Source organism: Rutidosis leptorrhynchoides, chromosome 9, assembly GCF_046630445.1.
Source record: "Rutidosis leptorrhynchoides isolate AG116_Rl617_1_P2 chromosome 9, CSIRO_AGI_Rlap_v1, whole genome shotgun sequence".
Classification (NCBI taxonomy): domain Eukaryota; kingdom Viridiplantae; phylum Streptophyta; class Magnoliopsida; order Asterales; family Asteraceae; genus Rutidosis; species Rutidosis leptorrhynchoides.
Window position 1 is genome coordinate 269,754,128 of NC_092341.1, and position 26,022 is coordinate 269,780,149.

Here is a 26,022-nt window from a genome sequence, read left to right on the forward strand (position 1 = left end):
ATTCAATAAACTCATTTTTATGTATATCACTCATTGTTAATATACTTAGTGAGATACTTACTTATCATAATCTCATGTTAACTACATACATATCCATATATATATCATCATGTAGTTTTTACAAATTTTTAACGTTCGTGAATCGCCGGTCAACTTGGGTGGTCAATTGTCTATATAAAGCACATTTCAAATAATCAAGTCTTAACAAGTTTGATTTCTTAACATGTTGGAAACATTTAATCATACAAATATAGTTTTCATTTAATATATAACATGGAAAAGTTCGGGTCACTACATTTGAGCGCGCCGCGCACATGTAGAGGTGCAAATGCTTGACCCCCTGGACTGGTACCTGGCCTGGTTCCACGTTGTAGTGCGCGCTGCGCACTCCTGCGCGCACCGCGCACTTCCCAGGCCCAAAAATTTGTTTTGTTTTATTTTCACAAAATCTTTCCCGCTTAATCGCTCCTCCATTTAACATGTAACTTGTTCTAACATGCTCATATATGATTAAAAACCTCAGAAAAATTGTCCGAGACCCGACCCGAACGTGTTGAATTTTTCGTTGACTTTGACTTGACCAAAGTTGACTTTTATTCAAACTTAACTGAATACTTATGCAATCGTGCTAACATGCTTTATTACTTGAAACTTGCATGAAAGTTGACAATTTGATTCACATGCTATATTAATCGAGTCGTAACGAGCAATAGGACTAATTGAATACTTTGACCGACTTCATGCTTTACTGTTATTGATACAACCTATTGTTTAGGTCGAGACTAGCATTCTTTCTTGCATATGTTTACTTGTGAAGTACATATACTTTCGTGCACTCAAGGTGAGATCATAGTCTCACTTTTACTCTTTTATACTTATACGTGGGATGAGAAAACATAACGATTTATACTTTTATACTTTGAACACAAATACGAAAGCAAAGATACATACGAGTTAGAACAAAAATTCTCAAGTCCAATTATCATCAGTTACACTTGTAGGGTGTAAGCGTGAACTTATGTTATGTGGCTATACGGGTTTGACGAACCCTCATCCAGATGGATGAAACGTATTTTCGGTATATAGTGTAGGTTCTAACACTATTATGCAGAGGTAAGATTCAGTTAAGCTTTGGTAATTGGGTGCTCGTGATACAAACAACATCTTTTGAGATGTATACGCTTGATATTCACTTTATACTAAATCTTGTGGTTCAAAAATATACTTGGCAAATACGCCTATGATTTCACCAACGTTTTTCGTTGACAGATTTTCTATGTTTTTCTCAGGTCCATGAATACTAGGTGATACATGCTTCCGCACTATACTTTTTGATACTTGCATGGATGTCGAGTATACATGCATACGTGGAGCGTCTTTTGACTTATTTTAAATTGTGTCGCATATGTTTCAATTGTACTTTAAACATTGTAATGTAACTAGTCGTTGAACTACTTTGTAAACCTTGAAACATCCTTACTTTTTAAATGAATGCGACATATTTTTTTTGGTCAAACGTTGTCATAAAGACTTATGACCATGTAACGGGACCTAAGTAGACAGCGCCGTCAATGACGATTTTGCCGGGTCGCTACAGTAACGAGCCATAGGACTAATTGAACACATTTTGCCCGACCTTGTGTCGTGACCGGTTAATTGATACAACGTACTTGTTTAGGTCAAGACTAAACAACTTTCATGCACACGTTTACTTTGTGAAGTACTTATATACTCGTGCACTCGAGGTGAGATCATAGTCCCACCTTTTCAACAACTTTTATACTTTTAAATCGTGGGCTGAGAAACTTATACTTTGTTACATTTTGTACTAACTTTTATGCTTTGAACACAAGTACGAAAACAAATATTCCACAGCGAGTTTGAACAAAAATCCTCAATTCAATTATCATTAGTTGCACTTGCAGTTGTAAGAGTGAACTTATGTTGTGTGGATCCATGCGGGCTAGACGTGCCCTCATTCGGACGGTTCGCTACCGTCGGCGGATGAAATATATTTTCGATTTTAGTGTATGTTCTAACACTACGTAACATGGTACCAAACAGTAAAGTCTTGATAATTGGGTGCTCGCGAACGTACTTTTGGAATGCAAACGATTTGGAAAATCAACTATATTAAATCTTGTGGTTCAAAAACAACGTTTATTGCAACACCTATGATTTCACCAACATTTTTTGTTGACAGTTTTCTATATGTTTCTCAGGTTCATACTTGGCTACTTGATACATGCTTCCGCACACTTTGATTACTTGCTTGGAGTCAAGCATACATGCATACGCTAGCGATAACACTTTTGGATTCAAACTTAAAGCATACATACTTACGCTATTTATAGCAACCATGATTTTAAACTAATTATGTCGCAAGTTATTTCATTTATACTTTACAACTTTTGTAAACTTAAACTAGTTGTCGAACCGTTTGGTAAACTAAACTTTGTAAGTCTTATACATTTCAAATGAATGCGACATAATTTTGGTCAAACGCGTCTCATTTAGGGACGATGATCACGTAACGTGACCTAAGTTAATGGCGCCGTCAATGACGATTTTTGATGTTATGCGAGGTGTATACGAAATAGTTATATTTTTATTACGAAATGCTATTAAATACGATACAATTTTACACAAGTTATTTATTTATTTATAGAATGGATATACCTAAACCTTGCTACAACACTTATAGGCAGTGTACCTAATCGTAGAGTAGTGTAGTTTTTAGTAAGTCTGGTTCGTCCACAGGGAACTAGCCAAGTTTAACGCTATATTTTTAAAACTATATTTGTATATATATATATATATATATATATATATATATATATATATATATATATATATATATATATATATATATATATATATATATATTATTATTATAAAAGGTGATTTTACCGTTTAATGACCGGTTTGTCGATTTTAAAACTTTAGTCACAATTAAAACCTAATGCAAAATATAACTTAATTTAAAGCGTAAAGTAAATGACGATAATTAAAGTGCGATAAATAAAATGACGGTAAATAAAATTGCGATAATTTAAAAGTACGATAATTAAAAGTGCGATAAGATATAAAATAAAGGAATTATGCTTATTTAAACTTCCGTAATCATGATGTTTGACGTGTTGATTTTAATTTATTACCATGGGTTAATTGTCCTTTGTCCTGGATTATTTGATATGTCCATATGGTTTTTTGTCTATAACAGTCCATCAGTCATAAATATAAAGTGTGAGTTTCCTCGTCAAATTATCCTTATACCCGAAGTCAAATATTCCAACTAATTGGGGACTTAAACTGTAATAAGGTTTTAATACATTGTTAATGATTACACCAGATTATCGACTGTGTGCAATCCAAGGTTTTAATACTTTATTAACAATTACACCAAGTGTCCTTGTATGTAATCCACCCCTGTTTTAATTAGTCCATTGACTATTAATCCATCCCCGTGTCCGGTTAAATGAACGATTATTAGTATTTATAAATATCCCGCCCATTGTATCTGATTGAGTGTATGTGGTTATTTATAATTACTTCAAATTGTAAATCTCTATATTAAATTAACGAACTATCATTCAGTTAAACAAATATAAAGCCCATTAATAGTCCATAGTCCAATTTCCACAAGTGTCAGTCTTTTGTCCAAACCCCAATTATGGTACAAAGCCCAATAACCCCGTCTTTAATATTTAGCCCACATCATGATTACTTCGGCTTAAATAAGCATAATAATAACTTAGCTACGAGACATTAATTTAAAAAGGTTGAACATAACTTACAATGAGTATTAATCGCGTAGTGTTACACGGACAGAATTTTGACTTACAAACTTAAAACATTCGCCACTATAACCTTATTATTATTAACTTAATATTAAAATTATAATTATAAAATATAAATATAAATATATTGAGAGAGTATGATGATAGATGGATATATATTGGTGTACATAAACTCATCCGAAATTTGCAATTTATAGAACCTGACCAGCTACAGTACTCCATGCGATCGCATGGAGTTTCTTCTTCATGGCCATGCGATCGCATGGCCGCCTAGGACAGCTCATTTCACTTTGTTTTCTTGTTTGCCGACGGTTTATAAATAATATAATATAATATATATAATTTTATATAATTATATATATATTATATTATATTCATGTGCATAGTTGACTTGTAATTTTTGGTCTGTTGCGTCGCACGTTGATAGTTGGTTCATGTCTCGGTTCCGGATTTTCGAACGTCCTTGCGTACTATTTAATATCTTGTACTTTGCGTTTCGCGGCTCGTACTCTTGTAATTTCTAGACGTTTCTCATCAATAAATTGAACCTCTTGGATTGTACTTTGTACTTTTTAGCGTTTTGGTCATTTGCGTCTTCAATTCGTCGAATCTGTCTTTTGTCTTCACCTTTTATTATTTAAACGAATATCACTTGTAAATAGATCAATTTCAACTAAAAGCTTGTCTTTCTTGAAGGTTAATGCTATGAAATATATATTCGTTTTTAGCATTATCAAATATTCCTACATTTGAGCATTGCTTGTCCTCAAGCAATATAGAACTTGAATATAACTTTACAAGAATCACTTCTTTATTCTTCACACTTTGTACATCAGTGATTTTAATACTGCCGTATGAACAATGATAGTAACGTTATGGTTTACAGTCCCACATGACTATAAAAATTTAGATCCTTTAGGAAATTGGATCTTTATGAAAACGTTTGATCTTTTGAAAATTCAATCTAGTTTTTACCCAAGATAAGTTTTCTGAAATAACCCTTCACCGGTGTTTGCAAAATGTTTTTGTGGGTTTTGTGGGTTTTAGATTTCAAAATTTTAGCTCAAAACTTATGGTTTTGTGTCACCCACTTGCTAACCTTGTATTAGGAAAGCAACACGTCCAGTATACTTGCTCCGTATATTACCTTTCGGTAAACTACCATTCGATTGTAAAGGAAAGCGTTGAACAAGCAACTCTTAAGGTAATGTCTAATGACATGCTTTTGATTATGGTCTATATCGTGTCGGATGCTATTACTATCCTTTGTAGGAGCAATAGTAAAGATCACCCTATAGTTTTTTCGGTCTGGCACAAGGTCCTGTCTTTGACCATGCTATGCAACCACCGTTCTTACGGTTGACACCCGATTTAGTTCAGGTAACTTAATGAATTCCAGGTGAATTCCTAGGATTTTACATTCAATGGTAATGAACGCATTGAAAATAGGGTTTCAGAAAACAAATCGGTTTGTAATTTTGATCAAAATATTTTCTCGTTCAAGCTCGAGTTTAGATATCATCGAATTCCATGAGTTTGTAATTCTAAATCTTTAAGGTCAATCTCAAGGATTGAGTAATATCAGTCTTAAAAGCCGATTTTTGATCTTTAAAGAGATTATCCTTTCTGGGGATCTGATTCATTAGTCTTATAAGCTAATTTGCACGGTGCCCCCCATTGTACGAGACAGATCCTCTCATGGTTAGGATAAGTCTGACCACTTGGCGACCCTGTTTGATGCTGAGGTCCGTGGATTTTCAGCTGATTTTCGAGAAAACTTTTCAAGGTTTTTCGTAGACTCTACAACTGGTCTGGATGACAAATTCCTGACCTAAATCAAGAAGCGCGTGTCTTTTTCTCAGAAGACTGTACTTCCTTATAAATTCTATTTGTATTACAATAAACTAGGTAAAACTGATTAATATTGTCCAAAATAAAAGTATCTTCACTTATTTGTACAAAAATATGTGATATATGTTCTAAATAACTTAGTAAATTTTTCCCACACTTGGCTTTTATTTTTCTTTCTTTGCCTTTTTATTCTCCTCTATTCCATTTTAAATGAATTCAAGCATTATGGGTTGTTTCTCAATTTATGTCCTTTTCGAGGTAACAATAATTTCGGTGTTAACACCTAGTTTTATAGTTCATAAATATGTATAAACATGATTTTGAATTCATTTATTTAAAAAATTTTAAAAATTTTACTAGAATTGAGTAGTCACTATATAAGACTAGGGCTGTTCTTTATTATCAGAGAGTACTAGATTCTAATACAACTACTGCGTTACTAGTATTTTTAATGGTAACCAAGTGTTTAAATTAAAATTTTAAAACCCGAAAGAATTTAACCCCTTCCCACACTTAAGATCTTGCAATGCCCTCATTTGCAAGAAATCAGTAGTAATTTAAATTATTGAGGGTGATTAGTGTAAAAAGATGATTAAGATTTTACCAAAGTCTCCAAACATATTGTTGTATGCTTTGAATGATAAATGGTGTACTTCATTTGTTCATTCAATCTGTTGTTACATCACACTTGTTTTTTTTCGTTTTGTCGTCAAATTAATAGCTTTTGCTGAACTTAATGTCAGTCTTTGAAAATGCGATGTTTTACCCTGTTGTGTACATAAGATAAAATGCATACAATACAAATATAAACATGCATGGTATTTTGAAATGGGACTTGATATCCCACTTTCAAATTATAAAAATGAAATATTAGTACAAAATAATAAACATATTAAACATTACATAAAAGTATCACAATATTAAATGTTTAAACATAAGTAAATAAAAATAATAAAAGATAAAAATCACTAACGGAACTATGTCAATCTGGATAGGGGTTCCAGTTCATGTCATCGTTCGGGTTCCATGGTTGGTGATAGGTGTCCTGATAGGCTTGGTTAGGGTCGTACAAGGTAAAGGGTGGTCGCATATCGGGCTGATGTGGCGGATTGTAAGCAGGTCAATTCGGGACGTAGTTATGCGGTACCTGATATGATAGCTCGCTCATGATCTGATGCTGATGATAGTGCCATCTATCATGCTGGCGTTGCCTGGATTGTTCGTACACATTCTTGGTGTGCCACTGCTCATACTGACGATGCCTAGCCTCGTTAGTCATTTCTACCTCATCTATACGCTGAAAAACGTTAGTAGCACTATCCCTAATGACATCCCTAATGTCATCCACTTCCTCTATCTCCTCATCCGAACCCCTTTCCATCTGTGGATGGTTGCCTTGATATTGTATTGCCTGATTGCGTCTCCTAGTCAATACCTTTGCACCTTGATAGACTTGCAAACCTAAAGTCTCATCCTGTTCCCTAACCACCATCATTGGACCCCCTTGTTCCCTATTTACACCTAAATACTCTCCAATGAGAGTAACAAAAATACCTCCTCCTATTATTCCCCCGTCCTGTATACCTTCCACCATTTTGTACAGATAAAAACCAACACAGTAGGGGATATTAACAAAGCCTCTAGTGTCTCGAATGCACTTAAGGTAAAATAAATCGTGTAGGGTCATTTTCTCCTTGTTGTTACCTCTTTGTGTAATCAAGTTTGCTAAAAATCTATGTATTATACGAATTTCGGCTTTATTAATATCTAAATAGGAGTGTCTTCCTCCCCGCGTAAAAACATTATAATTTGACATACGCCTCCAGATGGCGTTAGCGTCAAAATTTCTATCTACCCTCTCACCTTGATAAATCAAATTTGTACAATCAGGTGATAGTAATTCAGCGGGAGTGTAAATCTGTAAATCCCTGGCCATGTGCAGCATGGACATCCTGTACATCCTACGGCCAAGTAAAAATCTAAGAAAACTCTTATCGTCTAACCTATCTACATCCTTATTTAAAGCTATAGTACTCAGTAGCTCAACACACCACTCCTTATATACAATCCTACGAGTGGTAAATAAACGTTTCCAATCAGTAAAAGAAGAGATGTCATACCTTTGGATTAGATGCTGTCTAACTGGGTTAGCTAGGTGGACCCTTTCCAAAGGCTCCCAATCTATTACCCTTGGTACTTCTACATTTTTTATCCAAAGTTTAAATTTGTTACTTTGGTATGTCAGGTAATCTCTCCAACTTCTATCAAACCTTAGATTGGGGTGTAACTCTTGTTCATGAATTCTTGAGTGTTCTATTACATGGTGAATGGGAAATACTACGTAGGCAATAAAAAATTGTGGTTCTGGTTCATAGTATGGCACGTGTTGATCATAATGTTGTTGTTGTTGTTCCTGTTGTTGCTCCGGTTCGTGATATTGCATCTCTGACTGTGGTTCCGGATCAGGTTGCCTAGACGATGATGCACCATCTGTATCTGTATTTCTCTGCAAAACACATTAAACACAAAATTTATGCATCCAAATATGCATTAGTGTTAGCAAAATAACAAATTAAAATAATTACAATAACATGTTTAATCCATATTAAACTTATACTCATTTTCATATTTTTATCAATTCTACACATTTTCAAATAATCATATATGAAAATGTTTACAAAGTTCATAAGCTTTTATCTCAAATAACATGTCAAAATAATCATTACTAGCAAATAAACAAGTTTCAAATGGCATTTATATCAAATTAATCAAGTTCATGAATTTTAGACTTAAAAAGTCCACTTTAATTCTCAAAAATCATGCTTAGGATCAATGTTTGGATCAATTAACAACCTAAACATATTACACTACTTAATTTAGCACTAATTCATAACAAAAATTGGCCATAACCTGTTTATATCAAAAAGCCCCAAATTGCTCAAGAGCACAAACCCTAGATTTCTAAAATTTTTGAAGTTTAAGGCTTCAAATCATGACAAATAGCATCAATCTAGGTTATACATGCATAATATACTAACAATTTAACTCTAATTACACTAGAAATTATCAAAATTAAATTAGGTATAATTTAGCTCAAGAACACTAAAAATCGAATTTAAAGAGTTTTAGGGGTGAAATCGTTACCTTCTTTGAAAAACTTCTGAACAAATGCATGATTAGAGCGGATTATAGCAAGAAATTTGGTTGAATTTGGTGAAAAATTGGGAATTTTTGAGAGTGTTTGTGTGTGTGTTCGTGTTTATGTGTGTGTGTGTGTGTTTTGTGTGGATACAGAGCAGTCAACTGGCCTTTTGTTTCTGCCCAGCTTTTCCTTACCATGCGATCGCATGGTTATGCAGTGTAAACCCCATGCGATCGCATGGGGTCTGATCTTTTTTTTTTATTTATATAAAACCATTTACTTATGAAACAATTAATTAATTTTCAAAATTTGTTTTCTTTTAGAATGAGGGCGTTCCGGATCGTTGTCCTAGTTCGTCTCTCGACAAAATTTTAAAATTTGTCACTTTTAATCGTTGTTTTAAAAGCAAAGATTTTTGAGTTTTTTTGATGCTTTTACATACTTTAGATCAATGAGATTAAAAATAATGATAATAAAATTTCTCGTCCCTCCCTTGGGTAAAGCAATTTCGGTTCAACGACCTAGTTTTCAACTTACGACGAATTTTAAAAATCAATTTTTAACTTGATGAAATAAAGTAAATTTTGTTTTTAAATTCACACCAAACTTAAATTTAAAATGCATAAAATTTCATATAAATATTATTAATATTTATATATTTTAGTTTTACAAACTTATATTAAAAATATTAGTTTTTTAAAATATTTACAAACTTAAATATATTGATTTTAAAATTTTACAATATTAATTTTAAAAATATGGTAAAAATAAAATTAAAAAACTTTTTGGTCTTTTATCCCACTTTAATCAATCAAATATTATCAAAAATATACGTCCCTCTTTTGGGTAAAGTAATTTCGGCTATTTTACCTAGTTTTACTCCTGACGAATTTCTGAAATATTTTGGATTGATTGATTAAAGATATTTATACCTTAAGAATAAACGGTAAATTTCGCAGTGATGTAATAAATTTTTGTATGATATCAATAATTTCGGTTTCGCATACCTAATTTTATTGAATATCAATTTAATACTTTATAACGAACGATTCAGCGTTTATTATCAAAAGGTTAAAAGCAATAAATAAAAACTGTACATACTTACTTGTGAGATAGAATTCTCAGAGACCTGCTTTAGCCGACTCATAGGAGAGTCGTGTGATTTGGTTTTCCATAGCTACATAAGCGTAACCTCGATTCTTTAATAACTTTTCTTCTAAACATATGAACGGTCCTTCTCTGCATAGAGTAACAAATTCAGTATTTGAATATATTTGATTGTTCGAACATTTACCTTCGTGTGACCATTTTCCGCATTTATAACATCTTTCAAGGTGTCGTGCTCTTCTTTTTGTTGCGAATTTCGATTTTCCTTTACCAAAATGTATCTTATGATGATTCTTCCTGAGTTCTTTCCTCACTTCGTCCATTTTGCTTCTTATGAATGATACCAGTTCACTCGGGAAGATGTTATTATTACGTTTAGTAATCATAGCGTGTAGTAATAGACCATGGTTCAGATCAAAGGAATTCTTCATCTCGTAAAACCTAAAAAAATAAAAATTCAGAATGAATGGAGAAGACTAGTTCTTTAAGGTCTGCTAGGAAAAGACCATGCGGATTCCATTTTCGAGAACTACACTAAAACAGAACATCTAACTCTAACAGAAATTCAAATTATCCTTAAAAGATTCGAATCTTCCCACAATTAGTTAGCTGTGGTGTCGAAATTGTGATTAACTTCATCTTCAACTTCCATTGGATTATCTATGTAATGTTTAACTCTGTGACCATTAACCTTAAATTCAATCCCATTTAAATTTATTAACTCTACTGTTCTGTATGGGAAAACTCTTTTGACTATAAATGGTCCAGACCATCTTGATTTCAATTTTTCAGGAAATAGCTTGAATCGTGAATTGAAAAGAAGAACTCTGTATCCTTCCTTAAATTCTTTTGAACTTCTGATTCTTTTATCATGCCATTTCTTCGTTCTTTCCTTATAGATTAACGAATTTTCATATGCATCATGTCTTAATTCTTCTAATTCATTTAGTTGACTTAATCGTAAACGTCCGGCTTCATGCAAATCAAGATTACATGTCTTCAAAGCCCAAAATGCTTTGTGCTCAATTTCTACTTGAAGGTGACATGCTTTTTCGTAAACAAGTCTAAAAGGTGTGGTGCCAATTGGAGTTTTGTAGGCTGTTCTAAAAGCCCAGAGTGCATCCTCCAATTTCATGGACCATTCCTTCGGATTTGATCCTATGGTCTTCTCTAGAATACGTTTTAAAGCTCTGTTGGTATTTTCAACTTGTCCACTTGTTTGTGAATGATAAGCGGTTGAGATTTTATGAGTTACTCCATATCTTTTGAGAACTTTCTCAAGTTAATTATTACAAAAATGAGTACCCCGATCACTTATTAAAGCTTTCGGTGTTCTGAACCTTGCCAAAAGACGTTTTAAGAAGTTGACTACAACTCGTGCATCGTTAGTTGGGAGAGCTTGTGCTTTCGCCCATTTAGATACATAATCAATGGCAACGAGAATGTAGAGATTATTATGAGATTTTAGAAATGGACCCATAAAGTCAATACCCCAAATGTCAAATACTTCACATACTTGAATGACATTTTGTGGCATTTCATCACGTTGACTTATTTTTCCGTCCCTTTGACAAGCATCATAGGACTTACAAAGAAGGTGTGCGTCTTTGAAAATTGTAGGCCAATAAAATCCAGCGTCGTAGACTTTCCTTGCTGTAAGTTGAGGCCCATAATTCCCTCCTGTTGGTCCTGTGTGACAATGGTTTAAGATTTGACTAGCTTCATCCCCGAATACACATCGGCGTATTATTCCATCGGGACAACTTTTAAACAAATGTGGATCTTCTCAAAAATAGTGTTTTATATCACTAAAGAATTTCTTTCGTTTTTGGTACGACAACCCTTTTTCAAGGAATCCACATACTAAGTAGTTTGCATAGTCTGCAAACCATGGAATTTCACTATAATCAATTTTCAAAAGATATTCATCAGAAAAGTTATCTTGTATGGCCGATTCATTTAGAACTTCTAATTAGGGATTTTCAAGACGAGAAAGATGATCAGCAGCAAGATTTTCTGCTCCCTTTTTGTCTCGGATTTCAATATCGAACTCTTGCAAGAGTAGGATCCAACGGATTAATCGTGGTTTGGCATCTTGTTTCGAAAATAGATATCTAAGAGCAGAATGGTCGGTATAGACCACCATTTTAGTTAAAACGAGATATGAACGAAATTTGTCAAAAGCAAAGACAATAGCAAGGAGTTCTTTTTCAGTAGTTGTGTAATTCGTTTGTGCTCCTTGTAACATCTTACTAGCGTAATAACTAGGTTGAAATCGTTTTTCAATCCTTTGTCCTAAAACGGCTCCCATTGCGAAATCACTTGCATCGCACATGAGTTCAAATGGTGGATTCCAATTTGGAGTTATCATGATCGGCTCATTAGTGAGTTTTTCTTTAAGAATATTAAAAGATTTGATGCATTCATCTGAAAAGATGAATGGAGCATCCTTTTCTAGGAGTTTATTCATAGGAGTGGCAATTTTAGAAAAATCTTTTATGAAACGTCGGTAAAAACCGGCATGCCCTAGAAAACTCCTAACTTCTCTAACATTGGTGGGATGTGGAAGTTTAGCAATTACATCAACTTTAGCTCTATCCACTTCAATTCCTTCCTTTGAAATTTTATGACCAAGAACGATGCCTTCTTTAACCATGAAATGGCATTTCTCCCAATTAAGTACTAGATTTGATTGTTCGCACCTAATAAGCATTCGTTCAAGATTAACTAGACATGTTTCAAAAGTATCACCGAATACTGAAAAGTCATCCATGAAAACTTCCATGCATTCTTCTATCATGTCGTGAAAAATCGCCATCATGCACCTTTGAAAGGTTGCAGGGGCGTTGCAAAGTCCAAATGTCATGCGTTTGTAAGCAAAAGTACCATAAGTGCACGTGAAGGTGGTTTTCTCTTGGTCCTCGGGTGCGATTGGAATTTGAAAATATCCGGAGAAACCGTCAAGAAAACAATAGTAACTGTTTTCGGCTAACCTTTCCAACATTTGATCAATGAAAGGTAAGGAAAAGTGATCTTTTCTGGTGGAGTCATTTAATTTTCTATAATCAATACAAACACGCCAACCTGTTACAGTCCTAGTAGGAATAAGCTCATTTTTTTCATTTGTGATGACAGTCATGCCACCCTTCTTAGGTACGCATTGAACTGGGCTTACCCATGGACTATCAGAGATTGGATAAATTAAACCTGCATCTAGCAGTTTAATAATTTCTTTCTTAACAACATCTTGCATATTAGGATTTAGTCTTCGTTAGCATTGCACATAGGTTTTATCGGCTTCTTCCATAAGGATTTTATGTGTGCAATACGAAGGACTTATGCCTTTAATGTCATGAATTTTTCATGCAATAACTGGTTTATGAGCTTTTAGCACAGAAATGAGTCGAGATTTTTCATTTTTCGTAAGAGAAGATGATATTATTACAGGTAATTCAGATTCACCATGTAAATAAGCGTATTCTAAATGGTTTGAAAGTGGCTTTAACTCTAATATCGGCGGTTCTTCTATCGATGATTTGTATTGATATTTATCTTCCTCTTTTAGCATTTGAATTTCTTCTATTGTTGGTTCGTATTCATTAGCCATGAGTGTAGCTAACATTTCAGCTTCATCAATTGGTTCAGTTCCTTCTCCTAAAGAACATTCTCATATTCCTTGTAAATCTGGAAATTCTTCTAATAATTCTGCATGTGAATCTATAGTTTGAATATAATAACATGTATCATCTGCAGATTGCGGTTGTTGCATGGCTCTATCAACAGAAAAGGTAACACTCTCGTCCTCTATACTTAGGGTCAATTTCATACCAAACACATCTATTATTGCTTTAGCCGTGTTTAAGAATGGTCTTCCTAATATAAGAGGAACTCGAGAATCTTCTTCCATGTCCAGAATAACAAAATCTACTGGAAATACTAAAGTACCAACTTTAACTAGCATGTTCTCCATTATCCCTCTAGGATATTTTACTGATTAATCGGCTAGTTGTATGCTTATTCGTGTTGGTTTTAATTCTCCAAGGTCTAGTTTAGCGTATAATGAATACGACATTAAATTTATACTAGCACCTAAGTCTGCCAATGCTTCTATTGAACTAAGACTACCCAGAAAACATGGAATTGTGAAACTTCCTGGATCTGAAAGTTTTTTTGGTAGCTTATTCAACAGCACTACAGAACAATTAGCATTCATTGTAACAGCCGAGAGTTCTTCCATTTTCTTTCTATTTGTGATTAGATCTTTCAGGAATTTAGCATATCTTGGCATTCCTGAAATCACATCAATGAAAGGAAGATTGACATTTATTTGTTTAAACATATCCAAGAATTTGGATTGCTTGGCTTCAAGTCTTTCTTTTCTCATTTTACTCGGGTAAGGAAGTGGTGGTTGGTATGGTTTAACATAAAGTTTAGCCTTAACTGTGTTATCTTCATTAACCTTTTCAACTACCGGTTCTGTTTCCTTCTCTTGTTCAGGTTGTGGTGCTTGTGTAGTAGGAGTAGAGTCATCAGAATTTACAGGCATTTCCGGTGGTTTAAGTGTAATACCACTTCTTGTGGTAATGGCTTTAGCTGTTTCATTCCGGGGGTTAGCATTTGTATCGCTAGGTAAACTTCCCGGTTTTCTTTCACCTATCAACTTTGATAGGTTGCTTACTTCTTGTTCCAGATTTTGAATAGAAGCTTGTTGATTTCTAAATGCTTGAGCATTTTGTTCATTCGTTTGTTTCTGAGATGTGAAAAACTGCGTTTGAGATTCAACTAGCTTTGACATCATATCTTCTAAATTTGGCCTTTTATCATCGGGTTGTAGTGGTTTATTTTGAAAAATAGGTCTTTGCTGATTGTAAGTATTGTTAGATACTTGTTGATTGCTAGGACCTTGTTGGTTGTTGTATGGAACATTTCGGTTATAATTTTGATTTTGATTGTAGTTTGGTCTTGGCGGTTGATAATTATTCTGATAATTATTTCCAGGCCTTTGGTTCTGTATGAAACATTCTCTCTTTGTTTCATTGTTTGTTCAATACTGAGACAATCTTTTGTCAAATGTGGTCCTCCACACTGCTCACAACTAATTCGTATTGCGTGAATATCCTTAGTCACCTTTTCCATTCGTCTCTCGAAAGCATCTAACTTTGCGGAAATGGAATCAAAGTCATGGCTAGAATCGGCTCTAGCCGCTTTAGATGATCTAACGATGTCTTTTTCTTGATGCCACTCATGTGAGTGGGAAGCAGTGTTATCAATAATTTTGTAAGCTTCAGTTGCGGTTTTCTTCATAATGGAACCACCAGCTGCTATATCGATGTCTTTTCGTGTAGTAATATCGCATCCTTGGTAGAATATTTATACTATTTGATAAGTGTCTAAGCCATGCTGAGGGCATCCTCTCAATAACTTTCCAAATCTTGTCCACACCTCATATAAAGTTTCATTTGGCTTTTGCGTGAACGTAACTATTTCTCCTTGAAGTCTCATGGCTTTAGATGCCGGAAAGAATTGTTTAAGAAAATTTTCAACTAAGACATCCCATGTATCAATCGCCTCTTCAGGTAACGATTCTAACCAATCTTTGGCTTCTCCCTTTAAAGTCCAGGAAAATAACATGAGATAGATCTGTTCATCCTCAACTTCTCTGATTTTGAATAGAGTACAGATCCTATTAAAGGTACGAAGATGTTCGTTTGGATCTTCCTTCGGCGCACCACTAAATTGGCATTGATTAGTTACCATGTGTAGGATTTGTCCTTTGATTTCATAATCTGGTGCATTAATGTCTGGTTGAGTAATGGCATGACCTTGGCCAGTGCATTTAGCTCTCATTCGGTCTTCCATACTTAGAGGTTCCAGATTTTTCATGATTGAAATTGTTGAATCTGAATCACTGGAGGATTCTGACTTAATGGTTTCTTCCTCGACAATCTCTGGATGAGTAATCTGTGGTTCAAGAGGAATGATTAGTGGTTCAGGATCTCTGAATTATCCCTGAATATCCTCCGGGTTCTCAATTGTGAGGTTGGGTTCAAAAAATGGATTATCAGAAATTTGAATTGGAGTACTTGGTCGACTAGATGACGATTCTAAGGAAAAATCAACGGCGAAAATGTTGGCTAGATGTCTTGATCGAGTTACAGGTGGTGAACGTATGAAAGGTGGTGAACGTTTTGCTCGGTGCATTCACTGAATATCCTATTAGTTATAAAGATAAAAATTATATAAGTTATCAAATTAATAGACTTTTCTGATTTTGTCCACGTTTCGAATAGCCAATAGATGCAGCAGGTAGCCAGGACCCTTTAAATTGGAAGCCCAAAACTCGCCACTAACAAATCCAACTAATACTACGAACCAGAAAATTTTGGATGTCTATCAATTTAACCGTTTAAAATAATTTTTCGTCGAAGTTTTAAAGAAAATAAAGAAAATTCTATGTCCTAAAAACTAGAGCGTCGAAATGAAAAAGAAAAAGCGCGTTGAAAAACAAGAGGTCGAAAAACAAGCGTCGAAAAATAATAATAATAAGAAAGTAGTGCGTCGAAACTTAAAAGGAAAAAGTAGTTACTAAAGTATTAAAGCTTAAAAAGAATCTATATCCAAAATGGCAATAACTTAAAAGGATACTAACATTTTAATACGGCGTCGCAAAATTCTAAAGCACCTAAATCTTAATATAAAGAAAAAGTACTTAAGGGATTTTACGGCAAAGCCTAAAAATCTAGAAATAAAAATAAACTATGGCAAAAACTAGCTTATAACTAATTACGAACGATAACTATACAATTTACGAATAAACGCTTAAAAAGATACGAAAATATAAAAATAAAACTAAAGTTATAAAAATACAATTTTTTATAAAAATATTATTTTTATATTATTATTTTATAAAAGGTAGTAATTTATAAATTAATAAAACTAAATAAAACTTAATATTACAAATTAAATAATAAAACTAAAACTAATATTAAAAACTAATTAATTAATTAAAACCTAATTAGGGTTAATTAATAATAATAATTAATAATACTCCGTAACCCTAATTCTGTCGTACCAGGTACCAGAGCTGTCAACTCACCTCATGCGATCGCATGAGGTTCCTTTGATATTACCATGCGGTCGCATGACCTGTAGGTTCAGCTGGGTATGCAGGCCAAAATCGTGCAGGTTCAAATCTATAATTTTTTTTTTTAATTTTACAAAATAATATGTAATACAAAAAAAAAAAAAAAAAAAAAAAATTCTTACTTATTAGTTTTAATTTTTAACAAAAGAAAAATAAAATTATAAACTTTTTAATTTTAACTAAACTTAAAAATACAGATATGTATTTTTCTTTTTATTGTTTTTATATTTTTGTTTTTAATATTTAAAACTTACTATATTTTTACAAAAATAGATTAAAAATAATTTTTTTATAGCATTTAGCTTTCGACGTTAAGTGTCCCCGGCAGCGGCGCCAAAAATACTTGATGTTATGCGAGGTGTATACGAAATAGTTATATTTTTATTGCGAAATACTATTAAATGCGATACAATTTTACACAAGTTATTTATTTATTTATAGAATGGATATACCTAAACCTTGCTACAACACTTATAGGCAGTGTACCTAATCGTAGAGTAGTGTAGTTTTTAGTAAGTCCGGTTCGTCCACAGGAAACTAGCCGAGTTTAACGCTATATTTTTAAAACTATATTTGTATATATATATATATATATATATATATATATATATATATATAAGTAATAATAATATTATTATTATAAAAGGGGATTTTACCGTTTAATGACCAGTTTGTCGATTTTAAAACTTTAGTCACAATTAAAACCTAATGCAAAATATAACTTAATTTAAAGCGTAAAGTAAATGACGATAATTAAAGTGCGATAAATAAAATGAAGGTAAATAAAATTGCGATAATTTAAAAGTACGATAATTAAAAGTGCGATAAGATATAAAATAAAGGAATTATGCTTATTTAAACTTCCGTAATCATGATGTTTGACGTGTTAATTTTAATTTATTATCATGGGTTAATTGTCCTTTGTCCTGGATTATTTGATATGTCCATCTGGTTTTTTGTCCATAACAGTCCATCAGTCATAAATATAAAGTGCGAGTGTCCTCGTCAAATTATCCTTATACCCGAAGTCAAATATTCCAACTAATTGGGGACTTAAACTATAATAAGGTTCTAATACATTGTTAATGATTACACCAGGTTATCGACTGTGTGCAATCCAAGGTTTTAATACTTTATTAACAATTACACCTAGTGTCCTTGTATGTAATCCACCCCTGTTTTAATTAGTCCATTGACTATTAATCCATCCCCGTGTCCGGTTAAATGAACGATTGTTAGTATTTATAAATATCCCGCCCATCGTATCCGATTGAGTGTATGTGGTTATTTATAATTACCTCAAATTGTAAATCTCTATATTAAATTAATGAACTATCATTCAGTTAAACATATATAAAGCCCATTAATAGTCCATAGTCTAATTTCCACAAGTGTCGGTCTTTTGTCCAAACCCCAATTATGGTACAAAGCCCAATAACCCCGTCTTTAATATTTAGTCCAACATCATGATTACTTCGGCTTAAATAAGCATAATAATAACTTAGCTACGAGACATTAATTTAAAAAGGTTGAACATAACTTACAATGAGTATTAATCGCGTAGTGTTACACGGACAGAATTTTAACTTACAAACTTAAAACATTCGCCACTATAACCTTATTATTATTAACTTAATATTAAAATTATAATTATAAAATATAAATGTAAATATATTGAGAGAGTATGATGATAGATGGATATATATTGGTGTACATAAACTCGTCCGAAATTTTCAATTTATAGAACCTGACCAGCTACATGGCCATACGATCGCATGGCCGCCTAGGACAGCTCATTTCACTTTATTTTCTTGTTTGCCGACAGTTTAAAAATAATATAATATAATATATATAATTTTATATAATTTTATATAATTATATATATATTATATTATATTCATGTGCGTAGTTGACATGTAATTTTTGGTCCGTTGCGTCGCGCGTTGATAGTTGGTTCATGTCTCGGTTCCGGATTTTCGAACGTCCTTGCGTACTATTTAATATCTTGTACTTTGCGTTTCGCGGCTCGTACTCTTGTAATTTCTAGACGTTTCTCATCAATAAATTGAACCTCTTGGATTGTACTTTGTAATTTTTAGAGTTTTGGTCATTTGCGTCTTTAATTCGTCGAATCTGTCTTTTGTCTTCACCTTTTATTATTTAAACGAATATCACTTGTAAATAGAACAATTTCAACTAAAAGCTTGTCTTTCTTGAAGGATAATGCTATGAAATATATGTTCGTTTTTAGCATTATCAATTTTGTCGGGTCGTTACAGAGAGTTGGATACAAATATACATCTATAGTTTCTATTAAAATCCTATAATGATGATGTCATTATTAGACTAATTCCTTTGTTAAAAAAATTAAAAAACAAAAAGAAAAAAATCTAGCCATGGTGAGTGATGTCATTAATCTAAATAATTTTGAATTAAAATTAAATCTGATTAATTAATTATTATTATTATTAAATCTTATTAATAATTATTAAAATTAAATAATTTTGAATTATTTTAATTAATTATTTTGAATTGAGTACGAGAAGGTATAAAAGCTAGGCAGAAGGAAACCAATTCTAAATTTATATTTATAATTTACACTTTTTAAAAAAATAAAATGACAAACAATATTATCTCTTGTGATTGGATGTGGATTGTTTAATATGCATTTAGGTATTTGATGAAATGTTCAGCTAACGAGTTTCTTAGTCGGACTCTGTGGTTCCACGGGTCATTAAACTAAATAACTTTAGCATTTACGTTCACTTAATACCTAAAACACATCATTAAACTGTTTCGTTTAAACAAACCCGTAATTTCACGGGTCATTTCACTAGTTGATAAATCATATATCTAATCTTCTAATCTAATCTAACTATATATATGAAAAAGTCATAATTATGTATACGTATTTAATTTTAATCATTAGATGATTACTTTTAATTATATTCTCACCATTGATTTGGGTAAACATATTTACTGTTTCTTTATTCATCTACATCTATTAATTAAGTAAGTAAAATTGTTTTTATTTATCACTTAATCTGAAAATTAGTTTGTTTTTAAGAGACATATAATCAGACAGTCATTCCCGTGAAGAGGTAAAAAGAAACATAATTTAATATAGGAAAAAAGTAAACAACCTCTAAGTATGATAATTTAATATATTTTTTCAGTTATTATTAAGTGACACTTATTGCTAAATTTAACGCTCCGTAATAAATGTCAAAATTATCCGGTAGGCATAAAAATAATCAAGTAGGCATAAGACCATTCACAACCACTATCAACCGTGACATATTTCATTCCCATCACATGACCCCACATTTTAATTTCATATTATTATTATTATTATTTTGTGTATTAAAACATAAATAAAAATAATATATAAAATACGATTATATCAAAAATAAAATTACATTAATTAAATATACACATACATAAAATAATAAAAATAAGGTTATATAAAATACTAATCCAGGGAATCGACTTAACATGTACACAAACAGTTTCTTAGTCGGAATCCGTATAATAACGATCATCAGTATCGTAAAAAGGCCAAGCAGGTTCATCTAGTTCATCTCTTCCATTTTTGTCGATGTAACGCCAACTCAAAGTTTTTTTGTCTTCCAAAACTAATTAAGGAGAATTTTGATTTGAACACCGATTGACCGTTTCTTTTATACCATACCATTGTTCGTCCGTACAAAGGTACATAACGGACAATTCCAAAACACATGCATCTTCACAATACAACACATCAATGCGGTCGAACGAAACCTTTTCTTTAAAAAATGCTAACAAGTCCTGTAAATCAAAGACGCGAACGTCAATTTCTTCGAGCAAAGCTTTCAAGCACGCATATAATTGTATACTTTATTTTCATTACAGAAATACACGTCGAATAAGACAATGATCGGCGGATGAGTCAACATTTTTCAGCGAGTGAAGTGTGTGTTTTGATTTTTGAGTTGAGAAGTTGGAAGTCGTTTGTGTATTAAGATGAGAATGAGTGATTTTGAGAATGAGTAATTTTGTGTGTGTGATTATGTTAGTGAAAAACAATATATCAGTTTGAATAAAAATGTATCTGTTTGAAAATACTAAAAATGTGACTAACTTTCATCCTCAATTGTGTGTAGATATGATTTGACGAGAGTGAGAGGCTTGATTTGGACCGAGGGTGAGGGAGAGCATTGAGATTGATATCGGCGCTCTCGTGGGCTCAGCTAAGAGCGGCTCGACGGCTTAATCGATGGCAATAGTCTAAAAAAGATTTCACCGCTTCACCCCTAGTGGAAGGTAAAAAAACATTCTCAAATTAAAGTTTTTAGGGATGAAGATGGTTAATTTCCAGTGGAAAAGTCATGTGAGGTGTAGGCCCAACAAAGCCCGACACTCCGTATCACATGTTGGGTCACACCCACTCGCTCACCCACACGAGGGTCACGTCCCTGTCACCTTCACCTATATTCTACCGTCTTTATTTTCGAATGTCTTTTATTTTCCCCACTTTACATCTCAACCGTCCGATCATTTTTTCAAAACCACATCCACCCGTCCAAATTATCTCCAAACACCGCCACCCCCTAGTCTGTCACACATCAGATCCTACCCTTTCAAAACAAAGCAGTAAATATACCCTGCGTATATTAGCGTCACTCCCTACACAAGTTTCAAAATAAATAGCGGGCACAACAGAGTTAGGGTTTTAGGGTTTCTTATTCTTCAAGCCAAATCATATAAAATAAAAATAAAAATGGCGAATCCACGGGTTTATTTAGATATAAGTATCGGAGGTGAACTTGAAGGTAGGTTAGTGATTGAATTATATAAAGATGTTGTTCCTAAAACTGCTGAAAATTTTAGGGCTCTTTGTACTGGTGAAAAAGGGATTGGCCCTAATACCGGTGTTCCGCTTCATTTGAAGGTATATTATATCTCGATTGTATCTATTGTTCATATTTTATTTTGATTTTGTAAGCTTTTATAGTCTGATTGTTTATGTTTATTTGATTGGTTGTTGATTGAGTTTGTTATTTTAATAGTTACTGTTTATGTTTGTTATGTTATGTGTTAATTATTTAGAAATTAATGAGTTTTTTTTTTTTTTTTTTTTTTTTCATGTATGTGCCTTAAATGTGTTAGACGTGTGTTTGGCCAAGACTGCTTTTGAACTTCTTTGTTTAGGAGTTTTTAGCTAGCTTTTTTGTAAACGTGGTTATAAAAGTTGTGAGTTCTGTTAAGTGTATCATGAATTGCAGCCGGTGGTGGAAACAGAAATTTTTTTCACCAAGTGCGGAATTTTTATAAAAGCTCAGCAATTTGTTTGGACAAAATATGGATTTTTGGAGCAAAATACTGAGGCTTTTGGGCAAAATACGGAGGCTTTTGGGCAAAATACGGAGGCTCTTGGGCAAAAAAAATCCACTCGGGTCAAAATCGAAAATTCAAAAATTGAAAATTACAAATCCATTGAGGGCGGGCACCCCACGCTGCCCCCACATATTTTCGCCCTTGATTTCAGCTTTGGTTGTGCTGTTTTGATATTCCTGCATGAGTCTTTGTTTATGTGTTCATTAATTAATGGACGACGATAATATTGGGGAAGATTATTCAAGCAAGTTGGATGAAATGATAACTAATTTTAGTGGCTTCTAGTCTGGTCAAAAGTATTTAACTAAGCATAAAGTTGGCTTTGTATGGTTGATCTACAATAGGAATTGGGCCGTTAGATATGAGTATGGAAGAGCCATGCCCGTGTCTAACCTTTCTGTTGATTTATCATTTAACATGTGTTCGTTATTTGTCGATTCCTTTTGGTTTTGTTTCTAGCTCCCCTGAAATATTTTGGAACATCTTTCACATTGTTTGATTAATTTCTTGCAGGGCTCTTGTTTTCATCGCGTTATCAAAGGTTTCATGATACAAGGTGGTGATATATCTGCTCGAAATGGCACCGGAGGAGAATCAATCTACGGCTTAAAATTTGAAGATGAGAATTTCGAGTTGAAACATGAAAGAAAAGGAATGTTATCCATGGCTAATTCTGGTCCAAATACTAATGGATCCCAATTTTTCATCACTACAACACGCACCCCTCATCTAGATGGGAAACATGTCGTATTTGGCAGGGTTATCAAAGGAATGGGAGTAGTTCGTTCGGTTGAACATACTACTACTGGAGAAAACGATTTACCCGATTTTGATGTCATTATAGAAGATTGTGGGGAGCTTCTAGAAGGTGCAGATGATGGGGTGTGTGACTTTTTCAAGGATGGCGACTCGTATCCTGATTGGCCGCTTGATCTTGATGTTAAGCCAGAGGATATCGCTTGGTGGATGACTGCTGTTGATGCAATTAAAGCCTATGGGAATGAACAGTTTAAGGTAATAGCTATTTTTACTCAAATTCTCGATCCCTGAAATGGAAATAGTTGAAGTTAATGAGGACTAAAAATTACTTGTGCATTTGCAAATGATTTTTGTGTACTATTCAATGTTTTTTTTTTTTTTTAATTGTTGTTGAATTATGCAGAAACAAGATTACAAATGTGCTCTTAGAAAGTACCGGAAAGCTCTTCGTTACTTGGATATCTGCTGGGAGAAGGAAGATATTGATGAAGGTAGGTGTTTAAGAATACAATGAGATATTTCTTTGGTTTACTTGATTGGTCAATTGGTCATATGTGTTTAATATTAATTTGATATAACCGTCCTCGTGTTTTTACAGGAAAAACAGAGTCTCTAAGGAAGACAAAGTCTCAAATTTATACAAACAGTTCTGTAAGTTACCATCGACTTTTTCTTAACAGATCATCTGTCTCATCAGTTTGTACAAGAAAATAATTTCTAACACATGATTTTTAATAATCATTATAATTCTTTTAACTAACCATGATGTCGATCTTTGACTGCCATAGTTTGTCATATTCTGTGTTGGATTCACACGATCGGGTCTTTCAATAGTTGTAGAGTTTATACTGAAAAGCTTGTATACGTCTCCTGGCTTGTATAGGTCAATGGCCCCATCGTATATGTACCTCTAGCCTTTGTCATTTTGTGTTAGGTCTGATAGAAACAATCACCTTTTTCTTGCATAAAGCTCTTTATGTGGGAATGTACTTCATAATTTGACGTTTTGAATCAGATGTAAATTTTTTTTATATATTGTATGTTGTTACATGTATGTTAACTTGTGGTTCTCATTGCTGATAATAAATGGCTACTTTAGGCTTGCAAACTGAAGCTGGGAGACCTGAAAGGAGCATTATTGGATGCAGACTTTGCACTTCGTGAAACTGACAATAATGTGAAAGCTCTGTTTCGTCAAGGCCAGGTTGGTAACCAACTGTATCTGTCCTCAATATTAAGTATTAGCATCATTGGATATGAACTTCACTGATTTTGTCATCTTATCTTTATAATATGAAACATAATGTGGTAAACTTATCTGTTTTGGTTGCATATTTAAATTGGCTTGGTGTTGATGTTGAATTTATCTTGAAAATAATTTAGTAATATCATTCATATTCTTCTTATTGTTCTGTAGAAGCATTTGTCAACTTTTTTGTATATCTTTGGTCGTCTGATATGTCTGAACTGCTGCACCTATTCAAGCTTATTTATTTCGATATAACTTTTATGTTATAGTTATGTATGAGCTTCTAAGGTGATATGGTTTTACCATAAAAGTTAAGACAGTTATAACTTGGCATGAAAGTGGTACTCCGTATTATTTTGTCAGTCATTACTGATGTACTGTAATTTTATAAACTTTGACGGTTTAAAGATTTTTCTGTTTACCATGCTGCTGCTGGACCAATATCAGATGGATACTGAGTTTTATATATTAAACTGTTAGTTTTTTGCAATGCTGATTCATTGCACTTGTTTTGGGTTTAACCAGGCTAGTATGGCACTCAACGACATCGATTCTGCAGTCGAAAGTTTCAAGAAAGCATTGATCTTGGAACCTAACGATGGTTGGTTAAATCTGTTTATTCATCAGTCTTGTTATAAATACATCTTGCTCACATATCTATAATGTAATACTCTGTTTCATTGCTTGAAATTTCTCAAATTGTTTTCTCAGGTGGTATAAAGAAGGAGCTAGCTGCTGCAAAAAAGAAGGCTAGTGCTTAGATTTGAATTCTTCTTCGGAGTTTGATTTTTTAAACACGTTTTTAGTAAATGTGTCTTATTTTTGAATGTTAATGCAGATTGCTGATCGACGTGACCAAGAAAAGAAAGCATTTGCGAGAATGTTCCAGTAGATTACGGATATAAAAGGTTTGACCAACTCTATTAACCATGAATAAAAAAGTTATCGTCTAACCACTTTGCTATAATGCATTTCTAGGTTTCTTTTATTCTAGTTCGCGTAAACCTCAAGTTGACTATTCAAGAACATGCTTCACATTAAAGATACAACAGGGTATTGCTTCAAACTTCAAAGTATTCACATTCAATATGTTAGCTTTTACATTTAAAAAAAAACATCTGACTTGCCTTTTTTTTTTATTTTTATTTTTTATTTTTTTTGTATTTCCATTCTCTTCAGGCTTTGGAGATATTAAAATGGCAAGAACATAAAGCTTGGTAAAATTTTGTTCTGCAAACTTTGAAATCTAAATTGCTTAATTTCATACATTCACTATATATCAAAACATCGACGTTATATTGCATGGGCGATGACTTATTGATGGATTATTTTGAATGAATTATTTCCTCTTCTTTATAGTTATGTTTAGTCTCTTTCGCCTGTTGACCTGGCCTCTTAATTGCATAATCACAAGTAGTGGACCCATTTCTAACATAATGATAAATCTATGTTAAATTAATTTGTTATGGACAATGTTCTCTCATATAGAGCAAGCTACTACATAATACATCTGTTTAACCATTACAACAATATACACATCGTACCCAACTACCTGCCAAAACCAAAAAGAAAAAAAGTTGAATAGTAACAACCG

General features: G+C 33.0%; 1 protein-coding gene across 1 annotated transcript; it reads left to right on the forward strand.

Moving 5' to 3' along the window:
* The first annotated feature begins 21,720 nt into the window (after positions 1–21,720).
* Positions 21,721–25,746, forward strand: LOC139867070 (peptidyl-prolyl cis-trans isomerase CYP40-like). Its single transcript, XM_071855397.1, has 10 exons — positions 21,721–21,974; positions 22,934–23,434; positions 23,583–23,670; positions 23,778–23,830; positions 24,279–24,383; positions 24,954–25,029; positions 25,140–25,177; positions 25,267–25,336; positions 25,407–25,481; positions 25,608–25,746. Exons 1-8 carry the CDS (start codon positions 21,804–21,806, stop codon positions 25,318–25,320), a joined length of 1,086 nt encoding a protein of 361 aa, XP_071711498.1. The 5' UTR covers positions 21,721–21,803; the 3' UTR covers positions 25,321–25,336; positions 25,407–25,481; positions 25,608–25,746.
* Positions 25,747–26,022: the final 276 nt, after the last annotated feature.

Excerpts from the sequence above, each read along its gene's own strand:
- LOC139867070 (XM_071855397.1), top strand. The coding sequence starts at position 21,804 with ATGGCGAATCCACGGGTTTATTTAGATATAAGTATCGGAGGTGAACTT. Across the intron at positions 21,975-22,933 it reads GTGTTCCGCTTCATTTGAAG|GGCTCTTGTTTTCATCGCGT; the intron begins GTATATTATATC and ends AATTTCTTGCAG. Across the intron at positions 25,178-25,266 it reads TAGCTGCTGCAAAAAAGAAG|ATTGCTGATCGACGTGACCA; the intron begins GCTAGTGCTTAG and ends ATGTTAATGCAG.